Raw genomic sequence first — 19,459 nt, forward strand, 5'->3', positions numbered from 1 at the left:
AGGGGGAGACATGAGTGACATTGCCATGGCAACAAAGTTTCCCAGCCAGCAGAGGCAATGGAAGATAGGGGTCAGAGAAGCTGCTGGAATAAAAGACGATACGGGGGTGTTGTAAGGTGGGGAGGGGGGAATTTTTTCCCTCCAGATGCCAGCTCCAGCCTGGATCCCTAGTCCTCCTCTGAGTCTTCATGGGGAGAGGAGGGGTCTGGCTGTGATGCAGACGGTACTGAGGGGTAAACTGTAGGCACCACTGACTAGAGGCCCTCCAGGGCAGGGGCAGAGTCCTGGGTGGGGCAGGTTGTCTTCACCTACAGCATGGTACTTCCAGGGAGTTCCCAGCGGCTCCCTGAGCCTCCGTGGCCAACAGGCCTGGCCATCGGGAGCTGACATTGAGGTGGACCAGAGGCGGCTGGGAGAACCCTGAGTCCTTCCCATCAAGACACTCTCGATGCGAGGCTCAAGTGGGGCAGGAGGGTAAGGTCTCCATCTGGTATGCGGTACGTCCGGCACAAAGCTAAGCCCTGAGTGTCCTGGAGCAAAGCAAACAACTGCCTCGATCCACCTGGAAGAACTATCTCCTCCCCTGTGCCAGAGCCTGCAGGAGCGAGCTCCATTCTCACCCCCCCCCCCGCCCCAAGAGCGGACAGTGGGCTGAACAGGTGGGCCCTGCTGGTCCCCGCTGGTCCCCGAGCCAAGGAAGGGAGCGCATGAGGGTGAGAGTGCCAGGTCTCTGCACCATCACACCCCATGGTGGGGTTCTCTCTGGTCAGAGAACTCAGAACTGCCATCGGGCCCCCTCACCAAAGGCATTCTCTTCGAAGTCCTCAGCCTGGTCCCAAACCGTGAGAGCAGCACTGCCGTGTACTGGGAGCATCCAGGTGCCAGGTGCCAGGCTGACAGCCATGCTAGCTCCCTGAATCCTCACAATCACCCTGTGACAGAGGAGTTACTATATGATTGCCTCTTCTTCTACTACTACTACTACTACTACTACTACTACTACTACTGCATAAAACTTATCAAGAGCTCACCCTATATCGAGCACTGCTCTGAGTCTTGTAAGTGCATCATCTCATTTAATCTCCAAAAAATCCAGGGCGCCTGGGTGGCTCAGTCAGCTAAGCATCTGCCTTTGGCTCAGGTTGGGATCTTGGGGTCCTAGGATCGAGTCCACATTGTGCTCCTTGCTCAGCAGGGAGCCTGCTTCTCCCTCCCTCTACCCCTCCCCACTGCTTGTGCTTGCTCGCTCTCTCTCATAAATTAAAAAAAAAAAAAACTTTTTTAAAAAAGTCCTCAAAAAACCTCTTAAAGTGTGGCTCAGTCGGTTAAGCATCTGCCTTCAGCTCAGAACATGATCCTGGTGTCCTGGGATCGGGCCCATGTTGGGCTCTCTGTTAAGCAGGGAGTTTGCCAGGGAGCCTGCTTCTCCTTCCCCCTTCCGCCCTCTCTCAAATAAATACAATCTTAAAAAAAAAAAAAAAAAAACCTCTTGAAGTAAGAACTGTTGTTATTCTCACCTTACAGATGAGGAAACTGAGGCACAAAAGAGTAGCCCGAGGTGCTGATAGAGTCAGGATTAGGATCCTGGTGCCTCCAACTCCAGAACCCGACACCTCTCTCCAACCCTCACGCCCCACAGAAACGCTCTGCTGTAGCCACACCCATCTGTCACTGTCCCCAGGTACTGCTGCTTCCTGCCCCGAGCCCTTGCCACACTACTATACAGTCTGCACGGGTGCCCGCTTCCCTTCTCTCTGCCCACCAGACATTCCAAGGTCCAGCCCAGAGGCCTCATCTGACCACCGTCTACACCTCAGACCTATTTCCGACCACCCTCTGCCCATGTCTGAGCCACACAGCAGAGTTACTGAATTCTCTGTCATTTTTTGGATGTTTGGGTTTTAACTGCCTCCTGGAAAAGACCATGGACCAGACGATTTCTACGCACTGCAACTCAGTGCGTTGCAGAGTCCACATTGTGCACGCAGGATGTGGGTAGCTCAGAGAGCTGGGAGCGCGGAATGTTTGTTGAATGACTCATCGCTATCCTGTGACTTTTCCTTGCGGCTTCTCCCTTATGCGGACTCGGATTTGTTCTATGGAACTGACGGAGGGATGCTTGCCCTCACTTACTAGAGTCACCCGGGGTCACGCCCACGGAGCCCGTGGGCAGCTCGGGAGCTCGTGCAGGAGGAGCATCCACACAGCCGGAGCATCACATGGGGCCACGTGGGGTGGGATAACCAGTGCGCCCCAGGCTTTCCAGGGGAAGCTGTGTCGACAGCTGATAGCACGCTTGGCCTCACAGAGACAAACCAAGGCAGAGGCGAGGGGTTGACAGCGAGGCCCCTGCTTCCAGCTCTGCAGTAAATTAAACTTCAAACTGGCTCTGGCAGCAGCAGGGATGGTGCCTCCGGGTGTTTGGCTGATAAGGGGGTGGCCACTCCGTTAAGCTCCGACACGGCAGCCGCAGGAGACGTGCTGATCTATGGAAGAGACGGGGGCAAGGCCTGTGGGACCCTCCGTACACAAGAAAGGGTGAGGTGGAGGTGAAGACAAGATGCAGGAGCGGGGAGGGAAGGAGCCAGGCAGGAAGGACATGGCCTCATGGGTCTTGTTCTTGGAGCTTGTTTCAGATCCGCGGGCTGTGCAAGGAGGGAGCCGGGGAGTCAAACATCAAGAAGCCTGAGGTGATGGTGAAGGGGCAGGGAGGAGAAGGGAATGGGACTTGGGTTTGAGGAAGCCCTATGGGTGACCCTACTTCAAATAAATCCACTATGGGACGCCTGGATGGATCGGTGGTTGAGCATCTGCCTTCGGCTCAGGGCGTGATCTCAGGGTCCTAGGATCGAGTCCTACATGGGCTCCCTGCATGGAGCCTGCTTCTCCCTCTGCCTATGTCTCTGCCTCTCTCTCTCTGTGTCTCATGAATAAATACATAAAATCTTTAAAAATAAATAAATAAACCCACTATATGAAAATCTAAGTGAACCAAATACAACAGGAGGTGATTTCGTGCTTGTAACTTTCCGGTGTCCGGGGTTGTTATGAATTATGCCCCGTCTGGTACTTCCCACCTCCCAGCCTCATTCTGAATCATCAAATGAGGAGGTGGATCTCTGGACGCCAGCATCTTCAGTTTCTTTACACTTTGCAATCTTTGATTCTTGAAATAGTCATTGTTCCCCTTGACTGATACTCCCACCCTGAACATGATTCATGAAAGTGCAATTCGTACAGAGCTTCTGGAATCTCACCTATTGCTGCAAGTAGGTACTACAGTATATTGCTGGGTTGTTACCACCCCAACTTAGAGCAGAGCCTCTGCTCCCCACAACCAAGAACGTCTCTGCTAGGGTCTCTTTCATCCTCTTGGAGCAGAGTTCCTGGCCATGGGGGACAGGGGTGAGGTGGCAGGTGTTCAGGGGCCCAGACTGCCTCAGATAGTTTTAAGCTAATAATACAAATTAGCTCTGGACCCCTAGCCTGGGGAAAACAGAACCCATGGCACTGAGCCGCAGCTGGCTTTGGGTGGCCCACCGTAACTTCCAAAGGCTCAAGGCTGTCAGATGCATCAAGCCCAGAAAACTGGAAGAGGAAGGGAATGTCCAGTTACGCTGGATGCCCCACGAGGCGTGCTGACGTTAAGACAGGCCCCTTGGGAGGAGCTGGGAGGTAGATGGTACTGCCACGTACGGAGGCCTCCTGTTCACGATGGTAAGAGGGTTGAAGGAAGCCTGCTCAGAGGAGGGGGTGAGAGGATATGCCAACAGCGAAGCCCACAGCGGCCACTCACTGAATGTCAGTTATGTGCCTGGAGCTAAGCGCTGACGGCCGCTGTCCCGTGCTGTGCTCTCAAGGACTCCAGGAGGTGACATCACCACCACTTTTATTTTACAAACATGGAAACTACAGTACAATAGGGCCAGACATCCTGTCCACAGTCATATAGCTAGTAAACAGTACAGCCAGGGTTTAAACCTGGCCAACCTGATTCTAAAATCCACGTTCTTGCTCTTTATAACAAAGACACCTCATAGTAGGCATCGCAGAACTATCCTCCCTCCTTGATCCAGGGACCCTGTCTCCCTCCTATGTCCTTCCCTCAACACTGCCACTGAAGTTCAGTCCCTGCCTGGCTTCAGCCAACAGCACTTACCCACCACCCGTTCTCTCCCATACTTTGGGAAGGAAATAGCTGGGCTGGAACCTTCCTATGAACTATCTGGGTGGTGTTTCAGATCCATTGTGGTGGAGCAGCTCTGGCTTCAGGATGAAAGGCCTTTGGGGTAGAAAGATCCAGAAGCCCTGTTTCTAACAAATGCTAATCATGCCTCAAACACATTGAGATGTAAAAGCTGAACCAAGGGTTACTAGCTAATAAAATACTTGGCGCCTAAAAGAAGCGCATGAAAAAGATGCCCCAAAGCTCTGTAATGTGGAATAAAAAATATCAGTTTCTTTTATTCCCCTGATTCATCTGGCTTAATATTTTAGCGGTATGGACTTTAAGAAGCCAGGCTGCAGGGGTCACCGGGAGAGGACACTTACATGTGCTAACGACCCCCATCCGCGATGCACGATGCACCATCTCCACTCTCTGTCCTGCAGAGAAACCCTCACAAATCAGAGAAAGGAAGGAGGAGCTTTTTGGACGTATGCTCTACAGCGCTATCTAGGAATCTGGATCTTTGTCAGAGACCTGTCCTCCTGGACAAAGAACCACTACAGACTGGACTAGGAGACTCACAAGGAGTTGTGGCCGGGATTTCTGATTTCATTCAGAAGATGCAGGGAAATTGGAATCTTACTTTCATTGAACTAGAACTTCATCCCTTTGCCAGCTGGGACTTCTAGTTGGTTCCTTGCTGAATCCCCATGGCCTAGAACCCAGGAGAACTGGCACTCACCACATATGTATCGCCTGACCAAATGAATAAGTGAGTGACTATTTCAGGCACCTGGTCTTCCTCCATTCCCCCCCTGGGGAGGAATCTATGTCCATAGATCCCGCTGGTCTCCCCAGTCCTCTTCTGTAGGGCATGAACCCACTCTTGGTCCCTAAATGTGGATGGTCTCTCCAAGGGTAGTCATCAGGCCATCTGGCCAACACTTGTGACTGGTGAGATCGGCTCTGAATTTCCAAGAAGATAAGCCGGACCCATCAGATCCTCTACCTTGGAAATTCAGACCAAGAGATTCTGAGGGAAGTTGCTACTGATGTACATGCTGAAGAGAGACCACAGGCCACCTGATGGCAGGGACAGTGTCTACCTTGTTTTCTGCATTGTTCCCAACGCATGATATCCTGAGTCACACCTGAAATAGAGTAAATGCTCAATAAAAGTTGCCTGAATAAACAGACAGTAAAGTGGGCCCGTGTGGCCATATGGGACAGGCATGACAAATGAGCCAGGGAACTTGGCCAGCCAGAGAGGGAAGACCGCAAGAGCCTCAAAGGAAACTGAGACAGAGCCACTGCCCTCCTTCCTTCCTGCTCTCTCTGGGTGCCACAGGACACCCTGCCTGTTGCACTTGGGCCAGAGTGATGTGTCTCTTCTCTTGCAGTACTAATGGCCCAGATCAGAGCACTGATGCATCCACCCCCAGAAGACCAGCTATCTCCCATATATGCCTCAGCAAGTTCTTTTGTTTTTGCCATTGAGTATAACCAAAGGTTGAAACAGGTCACAAAGGGAGGAGATGGAGCAGAGTCTTAGGTAAGAGATGTCATCACTTCTCTGGGCTAAGGGGCTCCTCTTCTTCCCTCTGCACAGGGTTGTTCACTGCCAGCTTGGCTCTGAGCCACTGGCCCATGACTGGGAAAAGCTCACCCTATAAAGTTGTCCAGGTAACCCCAGCAGGACACCAGAGAATTCCAGGGAGGTCTTGGTGGACTGGGTATGGCTTTGAGAGTGAGCACACGAGGGCAGGGTTCAGGACCTGCTCAGCCCGTGACTGGCTCTGGAGATGGGCAATTTGGTCATCACCATTGAGCCTCAGCTTCTCTTGTAAAGGGGGGACCAACATAATTAACTCTCAAGCTGGGAAAATTAAAAGCAGTGCCTGACACAGGGCAGGGGCTCCACACATGTGACTCGAGTGCCCCAGTGTGTATGTGTGTAAAGCATTGCAACTCACAGAGGATTCTGCCATGTTTTTAAGTCCTTCAAATCTCTTGACAACCTACAAAATTTGCAAAGTAGAGCCTAGCATTCCCATTCTACAGATGAAGAAATTGAGGTTAAATGGGATAAGTGATTTGCCCAAGGTCACCCACGGAGTGGTCAAACTCCATCCCAAGTCCCACAACGCTGCACCTGGCACAAAAAAAGCAAGACAGGCAATCAGGTGTGCACTGACTAAGCGACCCCTGGGCTGGCCCTCTCTCTCTTCTCTTAATCACACATAAGGTTTCATTCATATTGTGTACAATATGTCCAGGAGATGAAGAAGTCCATAGATGAAGGAATGAAGGAATGAATGAGTGGGTGAATGAATGACTGAGTATCCTGTCTCAATTCTCCTCCATACATAGTTGGCAACAAAACCTAGGGATCTCCTCCAGACTGAGCCCTATAGGGCCTCCTACTGCATGTTTCTCTCCCTCTCTTGGGAATAGCTAATCACAGGCCTGGAGAGGGGTTCGGCTCATGTTATCAGCCCCTCCTGCCAGCAAGGAAAGCAGAGGGCAGCCCTGCCCATTCTACGTACTGGTTTCTGCGGTCTCGTACTCGCTGTCTCTGAGAAGCTCAAAGATGTCCACTTCGACCTTGGCCTTGCCCAGCCTCTCAGGAGCGCGGTTGATGCGGTTCTTGGCCAGGGTGATGGAGAGCCGCTCCCCTCTGCTGCACTCCATGGGGTCATCCAAGATAGCAGCTGTGGGCAGGCAACCACACGGAGACAGTTGGTACCCTCTCCCGTTCCCCTCCTTTCTCCACTCTCCCCCAGACTGCCACCTTCCTCTTCCGGGAAGCTCCCCTCCACCTCCTCCACCCCCTCCACCCTGCCATCCTGGGAACTATTCCCAAAGCAAGTTCTCTCCATGCTACGGGTCTTGGTTTGTGGGCAGGTGCAACCATGATTTCTCATGTGCATATCTGGCCCAGGAACCCCCTGATGTCATGGCAAGGCCATCGGGGGTCTATGCATATGAGGTCCCGAGGCCTAGGCATGGTGATATGCTTGGGGGTACACAGGCACACGTGTGCCAAGGAAGGGACAGAGTAGCTGCCCTTTGAAAATGGTAGTCTGGGCATTTGCAGAACTCTCCCTGAGACAAGAGAGGGTTAAGGGAGACCAGGCATGAGAGAGGAAGCCGTGGAAGATACTGCTGAATGCCAGCTCTCCAGGCTCTGACACTGATAAACCATGTCCGCCGGTGAGCCAGGCAATTTCTTTGAACTTCTTTTCCTCACTGAACATTAAGAACAGTGAGACAACCTCAGGCTTGGGGTGAGGATTCAGTAAGATAATGTATGTAAGTGACACATCACACAAATTTAATTGGTGTGACTTAATATGAATGGCTGGAGTAGGTATAGTGTACCAAATGCCTCCAGAAGCAGCATTAAGGGTAAGCGTTCTGGTAGCATAGAGACCTGCATTCAAATCCCAGCTCCACCCTGCACTGGCTAGAAGACCTCAGTTTCCTCACTTGTAAAATGGGGAAAGAGCCCCCACCCCTTGGAGCATTGTGAAGATTACCTGAATAGTCTGTGTGAGGTGCTGATTAGCACAGTACCTGGCACACAATAAACACTCAACAAATCTAGCTCTGGATATCATTCATGCTCCTCGTAGAGAAAGTTACAAGATTGAAAATCTCTACAAAAACTTGCACATACATGATCATAGCAGCATTATTCAAAATAACTCAAAAGTGAAAAAAGTCCAAATGCACATCAACTGATGAATGAACGAGCAAAATGTGGTATATCTATAAATGGAATAGTATTCAACAATAAAAAAGAATGAAGTACTCAAAAGGCCACAACACGGATGAACCCTGAAAACATGGTGCTAAGTGAAATAAGCCAGATGCAAAATACTGCACATGGGATGATTCCATTTATATGAAATTTCCAGGACAGGTAAATCCACAGACACAGAAAGTAAATCAGTGGTTGCCTAGTGGCAGTGGTGGAAAAGCTACAATGAATGGAGGGTGACTACTAATGCATACATGGTGTTTCTTTTGGGGGTGCTGAAAATGTTCTAAAATTGATGATGGTGATAGATGCACAAGTCTGTGAATATACTAAAAACCATTGACTTGTATACTTTAAATGCGTGAATCATATGGTGTATGAATTATATTATAATAAAGCTCTTACAGGGGGAAAAAAAGAAGAAATATCAACCTTATCTTTCAGAGGTTGAAGGCTCAGAAAAGCAACATGGGGAATCAAGCAAAATAGGTTTCACCAACACGTGGCCCTTGAATTTCTGGGGCTGGCATGGACAGAAGAAACCCAGGTCCCATGCTGTCTTTTCTGTACACTGCTCCTATACCTACTGTGACCCATTTTCCAAACCAAAAACCAGGACACAGAATATTACAAAGCCTTTTTTTCTGATTTGTGGATGTGTTTATATGCATAGCCTGTTGAACAATAAAAATTAGATTTCATTGACACTGGGTGGGCCATACATTGGGCAACTGAAGCACATCCCAAGAGCTAGCCATTAAAGCAGGTTTCTGTAAATTAGGTAGCAAAGTCCTCACACACCTGTTGTGATCACCACTTGCAAGAGCGGCCAATGCGCTATAAACACGTAATTGAAGAGCCTGAGGACACCCGAAACACCTACCCCGGTGACCTCAGGAAAGCAAGACCAGAATGGGAATGTTACTCAGGAAGCAGAAACCTAGACAATTATACTGTGCTGTCCCAGGAGGAAGACTCTGGGAAGAGAAAGGAAGAAGGGCAGCAGAGAGGAAGGCTGCATGGAGGTCCCTAGGCCCGTGCCAGCTTCAACCAGCATACCTCTACCCCCATCAGTTTTGGGTACTGGGATTCCACATAAGACTTGATATGGAAAAAAATATTTCATGGTTAAAAATATAATAGAAATTATTAGTCTAGCCCTAAAGCATAGAAAAGAGACATTGGCATGGCCATCACACACAAATCATGGGAAAGAGGAATGGGATCCCTGGTACGTAAGCTTTATGTGAATAGACATACACTTACTCAGTGACCACAGTAGCGTAAATGCTTAGTGGACACAGTCTCACTTAAGCTCTGCAACAACTAGCATGTTCTTGGGTTATCCTCGCTTGGAGATGGGAAAATGGTCACAGAGGTCAAGGGACCTGCTCACATTCGTTCACAGGGTTGGTAAGTGGAAGAGGTGGAAGGTGACCCCAGGTCAGCCTCACACAGACCATGTACCTGGAACCAAGGCTCATCTTCCTTCCAACGAACCTTGTCTTTGTTGGATTTGCTGCTAAGAAAGGGGTGTACTAGGTAGGTGTGTCTTAGCTCAGGCTGCTGCCACAAAATACCATAGACTGGGGGGCTTATACAGCAAAAACTCACTTCTCACCATTCTGGAGGTGGGGCACTGAAAGCATGGTGCTAGCATTGTTGGGTTCTACAAGGGGCCTGCTTTCCTGGTTTGCAGACACCTGCCTCCTCACACGGTCCTCATATGGCGGAGAGAAAAGGACAACATTCTCTGGACTCTTCTTATAAGAGCACTAATCCTATCATGGAGGTCCCACCACCCTCATGACTTTGCCCAAGGTCCCACCTCCTAATGCCATCATACTGGGGGGGGGGGGAGGGTAGGATTTCAACATGTGCATTTTGGGAGGGCACAATGCAATCCGCAGCTGTAGGTCACATGAGCTTTCCAGTCCCCAAAGAGAAAAATCTCACCAAGGCAAATCGACTGAAATACTAACAGGCAGGACCCTGGTCCTCTGGAAATTCCCCTAGCTAATGCTCCCAACTCCTACAAGATTTCTAGATGGGGGGCATCTTTCTCTTCGGGCCATATGACCTTTAAATATTAGAAAATCACCTTTTTTTTTTTTTAAGAAAATCACTTGTAATAAAATAATTAATAAATTAATCTCTTAGAAAATGCCCACATCCCCTATAAATCTAGGAAGGAACTCAAGCTCCTGAGTTGACAGGGCTGTTCATGGTATAGACACCAGACTTAGCTCTGTCCCATCAGTATACAAAGGGCACGATAACACCTATACCAGGAGGCAACACACACCCAACAGTCTGTTCTAGGGCTGTGTGTTCTCTTCTTCTTGAACAGTACACGTTCACAATGTGAGCTACTGACTGAATATGTCCCCTTCCTCCCAATTCACATGTTGTTACTTTAACCCCCAATATGACTCCATTTAGAGATAGGACCTTTAAGATGAAATTAAAGTGACATGAAGTCATAAGAGTGAGGCCTCGATCTGATAGCATGAGGGTCCTTATGAGAGATGCCAGAGAGAGCTCTCTATTTCTCTCCCACCATGTGAGGACACAGCAAGAGGGCAATCCAGGAAGCAGGCTCTCACCAGAAACTGACCCTGCTGGCACCTTGATCATGGACTTCCAGCCTTCCAGAATTGGGAGAAATAAATGTCTGTTGCTCATGCCACCCAGTCTGTGATATTTTGTCATGGCAGCCCAAGCCGACAAAGATAATGTGCCAGTACAAACCCAGATGTACAGGACACCAGCCAGCCATGGAACACCACATAATCAACTCACAGAGCATCCTCGGACATACTCTGAGACAGAGGGATCATGACCAGGGGGGAATAGGGGATGTGGGGATTTTATGTTAAGGGGCACATGAGGTTCCCTGAGTATCTCCTTCTTCTTCCCCTTCCCATAGGGTCCCAGGAAGGACTCTGCACTCCACCCAACTTCTCTGCCATTCTGGGTATTGCTTTTCATCAGGTTTTAGGTTTTAGACAATGATTAACTCCCGTCTGGGAACAGCCTCAACTGGGTGGTTAGCATCAAACATATTGGGATCAGAATAATTAGGATGACAACAGGAACTATCATTCTGGGTCTCTGGACACAAAGGATGAGGTGCCAGCTCAGGCTCTCTTAGGACACCAGAAGAACATGTGCCCGACAGGCATTTTCCAAGAGCATGCTTGCTGTTTGGTGGTCCCCAGTGAGGGGCCCCATGCGTGGAGAGCAGGGTGCTCAGGGCTGAGTGTGCAGCTGATGCTCCTGGCCTCAGGCTCTGTCCCCCAGGCCTGGCTCTTGGGCTGGGCCAGGATGCTCAGAGCTCCCAGCCGCTGCCTAATGAGAAACAGTATCATCTAGCACATCCTCCATCCCCGGGGACTACTCTGCAGAGATGTCAACTAGTAGGCACGGTAAGGCCAGGAGGTCCGGGGTACAGTAAGGCCAAGGCTCAGATGGAGACATGCAATCAGAGAGTCTTCTAGCTGTGGGGACTCTGCACAGTGACTCTTCCACCGCATGTACTCAACATGCCTCTCATGCCCAGGGAGCTGGTGACCCACATTGACATTGGGCCTTTCTCCCCACAAGCCAACAGCTTTACCTCTGCCCAGCTCTGAGTTCTAAGGCTCATGTCAAGGAAAGGGCAGTTTCTTGACACTGTTCCCACCTCCACCCCGAGGTCTTCTCCATGTTCTGGGCCCAGGTCTATGTCTACTCAGGAGAGGATGCCTCCTTGGGCCTGGCAGGCCTGGCTCTGCCCACCTTAATCCTTTCTGGCTCACCCAGTGAGTATGGCCATGATTTTCACCCACCTGCTCAAAGTCCTCAGGTCTCCCCATTATCCAAGGGTTGGTCCCATCTGAGTCTCTAGGATGGCACCAGGCCCTCTGTGGTCTGGCTTTCACATGCCTAAACTTTTAGCTGCAGCACCCCTCCTACCCCTACAGTGACAGCACCCCCATGTTAGGACCAGGGCTGGCTTTATCTTCAGTTCTCCATGCCTCTGCTGACACTAACCCTGTCTCTGTTCCCTCTTTCCTTATAAGGACTCTTCTTCTTCCCCCTCAGACTCATCTCTTCCAAGAAGCCCTCCCGATTGCCCCAGCCCAATGTTCTCCTTAGATTTCCTGAGAGACCACTCACTGCCTTGGAAGGGTGCTTACTTTACATCTTTCTATAACTTCCCTCAATTAGCTTGAACCTGAAAAGCTCAAAGTGATCTATCTCTCCTTCCTTTGAAATGCCCTGGTTCCCCATCCCAAATTAATTCCTTCTTCCTTAAAACTCCCACAGAAATTTCTTTGTACCTTTCATTAGACACTAATCACTTTTGACTTTTTTATTATGCCTATCTGTTTATCCGTCTTTTCTCCTCGAGGCAGCCGGTTCCTTGAGGGTGAGGGCCACGGCTGATTCATCTCTGTACCTGCACAATTCCAGACACGCATGCAAGTAGACCCTTAATGAATGGTTATTGAGTGAAAGAATAATGTGACATGGTGCAGAAGCATTAGGTATTGCTCAGACCGAGGGCGGTCCCTCTGAACCAGTGCTGCAGGGTGCAGGGCATGTGGGGGTGCCTCTAGGGCACCCAGGGGCTGGCAGTTCTATTCTCTGCTCACCTGGGTAAGCTGGCACAGGGCTTGCCCTCCCTTTGCAAATCCTCAACAGCCTGCAAGTGACCCCTCAGGTTGGAAAATCAGCTTCCCTTAATCCTTTGGGTCTTTCAGAATCTCCCTCCTGAAGATTTCCAAACACTTTGATAACTCTTATCTCTTAAAGGGGGGAATAAAGAGGTTTTACGGGAGAGTCTTTATAGGCGGTATCTATAACACTGCCCTTCAGCTGCTCAGCTCACCCCATTAGAGCCCTGTCCTAACAAGAAAAGATGGTTGGAGCCTCCAGGGAGCCAGTCGGCTTTGCTCCCAGCCACAGCCCCAGAGTCACCGTTCACCTGGCACCAGCTTCCTCTGCTCACCTCTGACCTCTCACGTCCCTTTGTTTACCCCTGACCCCTGTAGGTCCCCGTCATCTCTTGTGCTGGAGGAAGCCACACCACTGTGCAGGCCACTCCACCACAAACCCACACCCTTTCTGCCCACTGGGATGCAAACTGGACCGCCATCTGCCCTTGGTCTTGCCTGGCCAGCTCTTGCTCACATTCCAGACTGTGTATGGTTGCTGGAGCTGCCATCATAAAGTAGGGCAGACTAAGGGCACTTAGACAACAGATTTATTTTCTCACAGTTCTGGAAGCTAGGAGTCAGAGATCAAGGTGTGGGCAGGGTTGGTTTCTTCTGAGGCCTCCCTCCTCGGTTCTCCCTCGTCCTCACATTCTCTTCCCTTTGCTCGCAGCTGTACCTTAATCTCCTCTTCTTGGGAGGACACCGGTCTTACTGGATTAGGGCCCACCCTAATAATTTCATTTTAATTTAATTACCTTGTCAAAGGCACTATTTCCAATGCGGTCTTATTCTGAGGTGCTGGGAGTTGACTTTAACATATGAATGGGGGGTGGACCCAAGTCAGCCCATCATCTGGATTTTCACCTCTAACCAACACCCAGCTCCCGCCCCCTCTCTCCATCCACAGAGAGGTTAATGGGAGCCCATTTGCAGGGAACTGCCTCTTCTCTGTGCCTCTCTCTCTCTTTTTTTTTTTTTTTAATTTAAGTGTATGTATGTAATCTCTACATCCAACAAGGGGCTTGCACTCATGATCCCGGGATCAAGAGTCACATGCTCTTCCCAATAAGCCAGCCAGGTGCTCCTTTCCAACAGGCTCAGATCACGAGGCCCCCTACACCTGGCTCTCCTCTCCCGACACCCTTGCCTCACCACCACACTTCCCTTTTTTCCTTTTACCTTCTGTCTCATCCCCAGACCAGCTCATTCCCCTTTGCTAGAATGTGCTCAGGGGACCCTCTGCTGACCTCAGTGCCGATGTACAGCCCTCCAGCTCTCCCTTCCATCTTACCTTCAATTCAAACCAAACTTCTCAAGCGATTGCTCAACATTTTGCTGGCTTCACTTCACTTCATATCCCCTTGGACCACTGTAATCTGCCTGCCACCCGCACGAGCCCGCTCAAGACTGTATGCACAAAGTCACCAACAAGAACCACTGTTGCAAAGTGGATTCTCTAATTATATCACTAGCTGGCATTATTGTTCGTTCTCTGCAAGGTACCGTTCCAAGAGCATCATATGTGCTGTTCCACTTAGCCCTCACACAATCCTACAACGCACTTGTCCCACTTTACAGGTGAGAAAAACCAAGAAAGAGGCAGGGTGAGCAACTTGCCCAAGAGCACAGAGCACTCAATGGCAGCCTGGGTCTGGAGACTGCCAGACCACTTGGTTAAGCTGCCTCGTGGTTCCTTCTGAACCTGAGAGTCCTGAGTGTTCGAGTCCTGAGTCTTTTGCCTGAGACCCTCAATTTCTGTGACTTCCATGACCCACGAAGCCCCTGGGGTTTTCCTCCTGCTTCTCTGACCATTCCATCAAGGTCCACTGTCTCCTGCTGAGCCTTTAACACTGGTGAGCTCCCAGGCTCTGACTCACTCCCAGACATTTCCTAAGTGATCTTGCTCACAGCCCCCTCCAGGGGCACACTTCCCCTCTGTCCACCTGCCTGCTGACATCTCCATGTAAACGTCTGATAAGCGTCTCAGATTTCTTAAGACCCAAAGCAAACTCACCTTCTTCCCACTTACATTCTTCCTGAATTTAGCTAGTGATGGCACCAGCCACCCAGGCACCATGGCCTCACCTCAATCCCTCACCTCCAATGGCTCTGGCTTTGCCCCTTATTATTTTCCAGATCTGTCCCTGTCTTTCTCTCTATCTCAACACCATCGCCCAAGTTCAGTCTTTTCAACTCCTCCTACCCAACAGCACCCTCTTGACGCTCACCTGGTTTTCCCACTAAACCACCTGGCCCCCACCTGGGAGTCCTGAGTCACACCCACACACAGCTGCCAGTCACTTCAAGGCGCAAAGTCCTACTTTTAGCTTTTGGTCTCAAAATAAATGGAATTCCTTGGTGTGGCAGGCAAGACCTGGCTCTCTCTCTCTCTTTCTCAAACCTTATGTTCTGCTTCTCTGCTCATCCTTCTCCACTCTAGAAATACCAAACTACCACAGCACCCCCTAAACACACACGTGTGCGTGCATGCACATACATGCTGTTGCAACCCTATGCACTTTTACTCATGCTCCTCCTTCTGCCTTCCCATCTTTGCTTACTGACCACTCTCATTCAGAATGAGTCCTCGATCCAGGCAGCCCCTCCTTCTGGAAGCTTCTTCTGAACGCAGAAGTCGATCAAGGGCCCCAAGTATGTATAGCCATAGAATCCCACGCATACTCTATTTCAATGATCAGCTTCATCCTTAACTTCCGCTCTTCAATCTTTTCTATCCCCAGTGCCTGGCACCCTGCCTGACAACAGGAGGCACTCTGTAAATGTTTGAGCCAAATTTGTCTTGGCTTTTGAGGGATGTTATGCCAACTTCTATTCCTTCCTTCAAAATTACTATTCTGACCCATTTGTATATGGCCAGCTGATTTTGACAAAAGCACAGTTTAAAAAAATAATATTTTCAACAAATTGCACTGGAACAGTTGGATATCCATACGTTAAAAAAAAAAGAACTTCCAACCCTGTCTTGCACCATACATAAACATTAACACAAAATAGATTGTAGACCTAAATGTAAAACCTAACATTATAAAACTTCTAGAAGAAAATCTTTGCGGCTTTTAGAAAAGATTTCTTAGACATGACACCAAGAACAAAATCCATAAAATAAAAAATAGACAAAGTGGACTTTATCAAAATTAAAACTGTCTGCTCTTCCAAAGACACCATGAATAGAACAAAAAGACAAGCCAGAGGCTGGGAGAAAATATTATACACAAAGCTTATACCTGATGAAGGAGTTGTATCCAGAATATGCAAAGAACTCTCAAAACTCAATAAGAAATCAAACAATCCAACTTTTTAAGACTGTTTTTAAAAGTAATTTCTACACCCAAAATAGGGCTTGAATTCACAACCCTGAGATCAAGAGTCACACGCTCCACTGACTGAGCCAGCCAGGTACCATCCCCACCCCAAGAAATCCAATTCTTTAAAAATATGCAAAATAAATCTGAATACACACTTCACCAAAGAAGTTACAAGGGTGGCAAATAAACACATGAAAATATGCTCCACATCATTATTCACTGGAGAAATACAAATTAAAACTATAAGGAGATCTCACCATAAACCTACTAGAATGGCCAAAATTGAAAAGGTCAACCACACCAAGCTGGCGAGGATATGAAAGAACTGGAACTTTCAGACACTATCGGTGGGAACGTAAAATGGAATAACCACTTGGAGAACAGTTTGGTCACTTCTTAAGAAGTTAAACATCCCCCTACCACAGGATACAGCCATTCTATTCCTAGGCATTTACCCAAAAGAAAGGAAAACATAGGTCTACTCAGAAATTTGTACATAAATGTTCATAGCAACGTGTTCTGTGATAGTCAAAGACTAGAAACAACCACCAATAAAGGAGTGAATGAACAAGCTGTGGGATAGCCATACAACAAAATACTACTAAGTTTAAAATGGAATTTAAGAAGTCAGGCAAAAAGACCATAACTTTATGATTCCATGTATATACATGTCCAGAAAGAAATACAAAATATTCTGTAGTGAAAGAAAGCGGATGAGTAGTTGCCTGCGGATGGGTTAACACAGGAAGGAGCAAAAATGAGGAATTAGAGTGGCACCAAGGAACTTCTCTTGGGTGATGAAAAATTTTATTATCCTGACTGGTGATGGTATAATGGGTATACACATGGCAAAACTTATCAAATTGTATACTTCAAAATATAGGCAGTTTATTGCATGCAAATTATACCTCAATTTAAAAAAATGCTTTGGTGAGAAAAACGTTACTATTCTAGCTCCTTCCTACCTTCTCCTCTCTCAGCAAATGAGACATTTAAACTCTGTGACCTATACCTACTGCCTCCAATTCCTCTGCATCTTCTCCATCCCGCGCCTCTGCCATCTCTGAATTCACTAAAGTTCTCCTTCCTTACAAATCCAAAGGTCTTTCTGTGTTTTTTTTTAGGGTTTTGAGGCTCTGAGTCACATGTGACAGGAGGCTTTTCCTGGGTTGTCTTGTTTTAACATCCCTGATACAACACTAGGTTGATTTTCATTCTGATCACCTTTGCCCCAACTCCCTTCGTGCTCCAGTTCCTTCTTCTCTTTGATATAACTCTAGTTGGCAGTGTTCCCCAAAATTCACACTCTGGATTCAGTCCTCAGTCCACCTTTTTTTTTTTATTGTGTACTATCTTCCTTGAATAATTCATTCTCAACTATCAGCTCTATGTAGATAATTCCAAAACGCCTATCCCCAGCTCCACTTCCCCATCCACGCACCAGACTTCTATTTCTGGTTGCTAAAGAGAAATGTTCCCTTGGAGGTCCTTCCAAACCCCATGTCCCAAATGTAACCCATTATCTTTTCATAAAATGGGGGGGGGGCTTTTTTTTGCCTTCCAGTTTCAACTAATGGCCCGTCTTCCCCACAGGATCCATGGAAGAGCTGTCCTGTGCTCTCCCCACCCTCTGCCCCTCCACCTGCTGAGTCATTGAGGACCACTGAGCAATGTGCCCCCATCCCCTGCTCTCTCTCTGCTCCCACTGCCACCAACCCTGCCTCTCTCCTGCAACACCCCTAACCTGTTTCCTGCCTCCGAGCTCTCCTGTGCAAACCCAGCTTCTCCATGTTGCAGATTCACTTTCCTGGCACCCACATCCTCCACAATCTGGTGCCACATGTCCTTCCAGGTTTATATTATACCAAATTATCTGACCACTTAGCTACATCTAGGTGTCCCTGCAGAACACCAAGTAGAGCATGTCACGTTGCCCTCTCTTTCTTAAGGTGGCCTCTTCTTCCTGGAAAGCACTCAGCTTTTCTTGACCCATATCCCACCTAAATTATTCTCAAGTTCATTCCTGCCCTGACCTAGACATGCACTGGACCACTCCAGCCCACACTGAATCTGCCCTCTCCAAATCCTTCAAAGCACTCATGGTCTGTGCCAGTCATTTAGCACTTAATCTTGTGCTTTGTAACAGATACAGGCAATGCATTTATCCAAGTGGATGGGAATCATTCCTTTATTTATTAATTCATTAAATACCTATTAAAACATTTATCTTAACCAAGGCACTACGTACACAGAGAAGGAAAAGATGTATCTCTGCTTTCAAAGTGTCCAGAGGAGGATGCAACCATAAAATGGAATAGCCACAACCCAATATGGCATGTGATATGATAAAACCCTATTATGATCCATCCATAAGCCATCCAGGTGCCCATGGTGCTGGGAAATAGCAGAAGACTATGCATGGGTCTTTGGCTCTCAAAGACATTTCCAGGGAAGGGTGGAGACAGTAAGTGGTTTAATAGAGAAAAATTAAAGAGTTCCCAGGAAGCACCCAGAAGAGCTCTTCCGGGTAGTGGAGAGAAGTTGTTGGGAAGGCCTCATGCATTTATCTAATGCACACAGGTGTCCAGTGCCTACTGCCTACCGGGTACAGCACCAGGCTTCACAGAAGAGGCAATCTTGAAGTAGGCCCATGAGCTCCCCAGGGAGGCAGAGAAAGGAACTGCATCCCAGTGTGCGGAGCCCCCAAAAGTATGACTAGTTCAGAGTGTGTGAAGGGCCCAAGTACAGGTAGGAGAGGCTGGGGGACAGCAGCCTGAGCAGGAAGGACCTTGTTTTCATGCCACGGAACAACAGGACATACAGTGACATCATCATATTTGCATTTTAGTGCTATCACTCATGGCACTGCAGATACACCAGAGCAGCAACGAAATAGGAGCTGGGAAGATGAGTTTGGGGTGACTTTAATAGCCTGGGAGAAGGAGATGAGGCAGGTAATGAGGGGCAGGATAGTGAGGAGCAAAGGAATGGGCAGATTTGAACACGGTTCATGAGGCACAGTGAACCCGGCAGCCAGCTGTGGAGGGTAGGAGATGTAAAGGGCTTCTGGCTTGACTGTTTAGATGGTGACATCACTGACTAGCATCGAGAACATGGGTGAAAAGATGAAGGCTGTTCGGTTCTGCTTCTGGAGAAGGGCCCAGATGATGAGTCTGGGATAGTATTTGCAAAGTTTGGGGCACACTGTTCCCCCAGAGACCCATTCAGGCCAGAGACACAGACCTGGGAGACCACAGGGCCAGGGTGGCTATGACAATTTGAATCTGGCACGGGTGGACAGTGAAGAGAGAAGAGGGATAAGGTTCAGACCCTGAGGACTCAACATCTGGGGAGAATGCAGAGAAAGAGAAGCTGATGCAAGAGGCTGAGACACAGCAGTGAGGCTGGAGGAAAGTCAAATAAAACAAGAACTGAGAATTTTCCATGAGATTTGGCACCTGGGAGGTCACCAGGGACCCTAGTGAGAGCTGCTCCAGAG

At 48.7% G+C, this 19,459-nt stretch overlaps 1 protein-coding gene across 5 annotated transcripts in view; it reads right to left on the reverse strand.

The window, feature by feature from the left end:
* GRIK4 (glutamate ionotropic receptor kainate type subunit 4) overlaps nt 1-19,459 on the reverse strand; it is a 424,573-nt gene that overhangs the window by 167,681 nt on the left and 237,433 nt on the right. For 4 of the 5 annotated variants that reach the window (XM_041769768.1, XM_041769770.1, XM_041769769.1 and 1 more), the window contains one exon: nt 6,715-6,879. The exons of the other annotated variant lie outside the window; for it this stretch is intronic. In XM_041769768.1, the coding sequence (XP_041625702.1) occupies nt 6,715-6,879 (165 nt within the window). The remainder of the gene's footprint in view (nt 1-6,714; nt 6,880-19,459) is intronic. 5 annotated transcript variants of the gene reach the window in all.

The sequence above is a fragment of the Vulpes lagopus genome, chromosome 10 (genome assembly GCF_018345385.1).
Source record: "Vulpes lagopus strain Blue_001 chromosome 10, ASM1834538v1, whole genome shotgun sequence".
NCBI lineage: Eukaryota > Metazoa > Chordata > Mammalia > Carnivora > Canidae > Vulpes > Vulpes lagopus.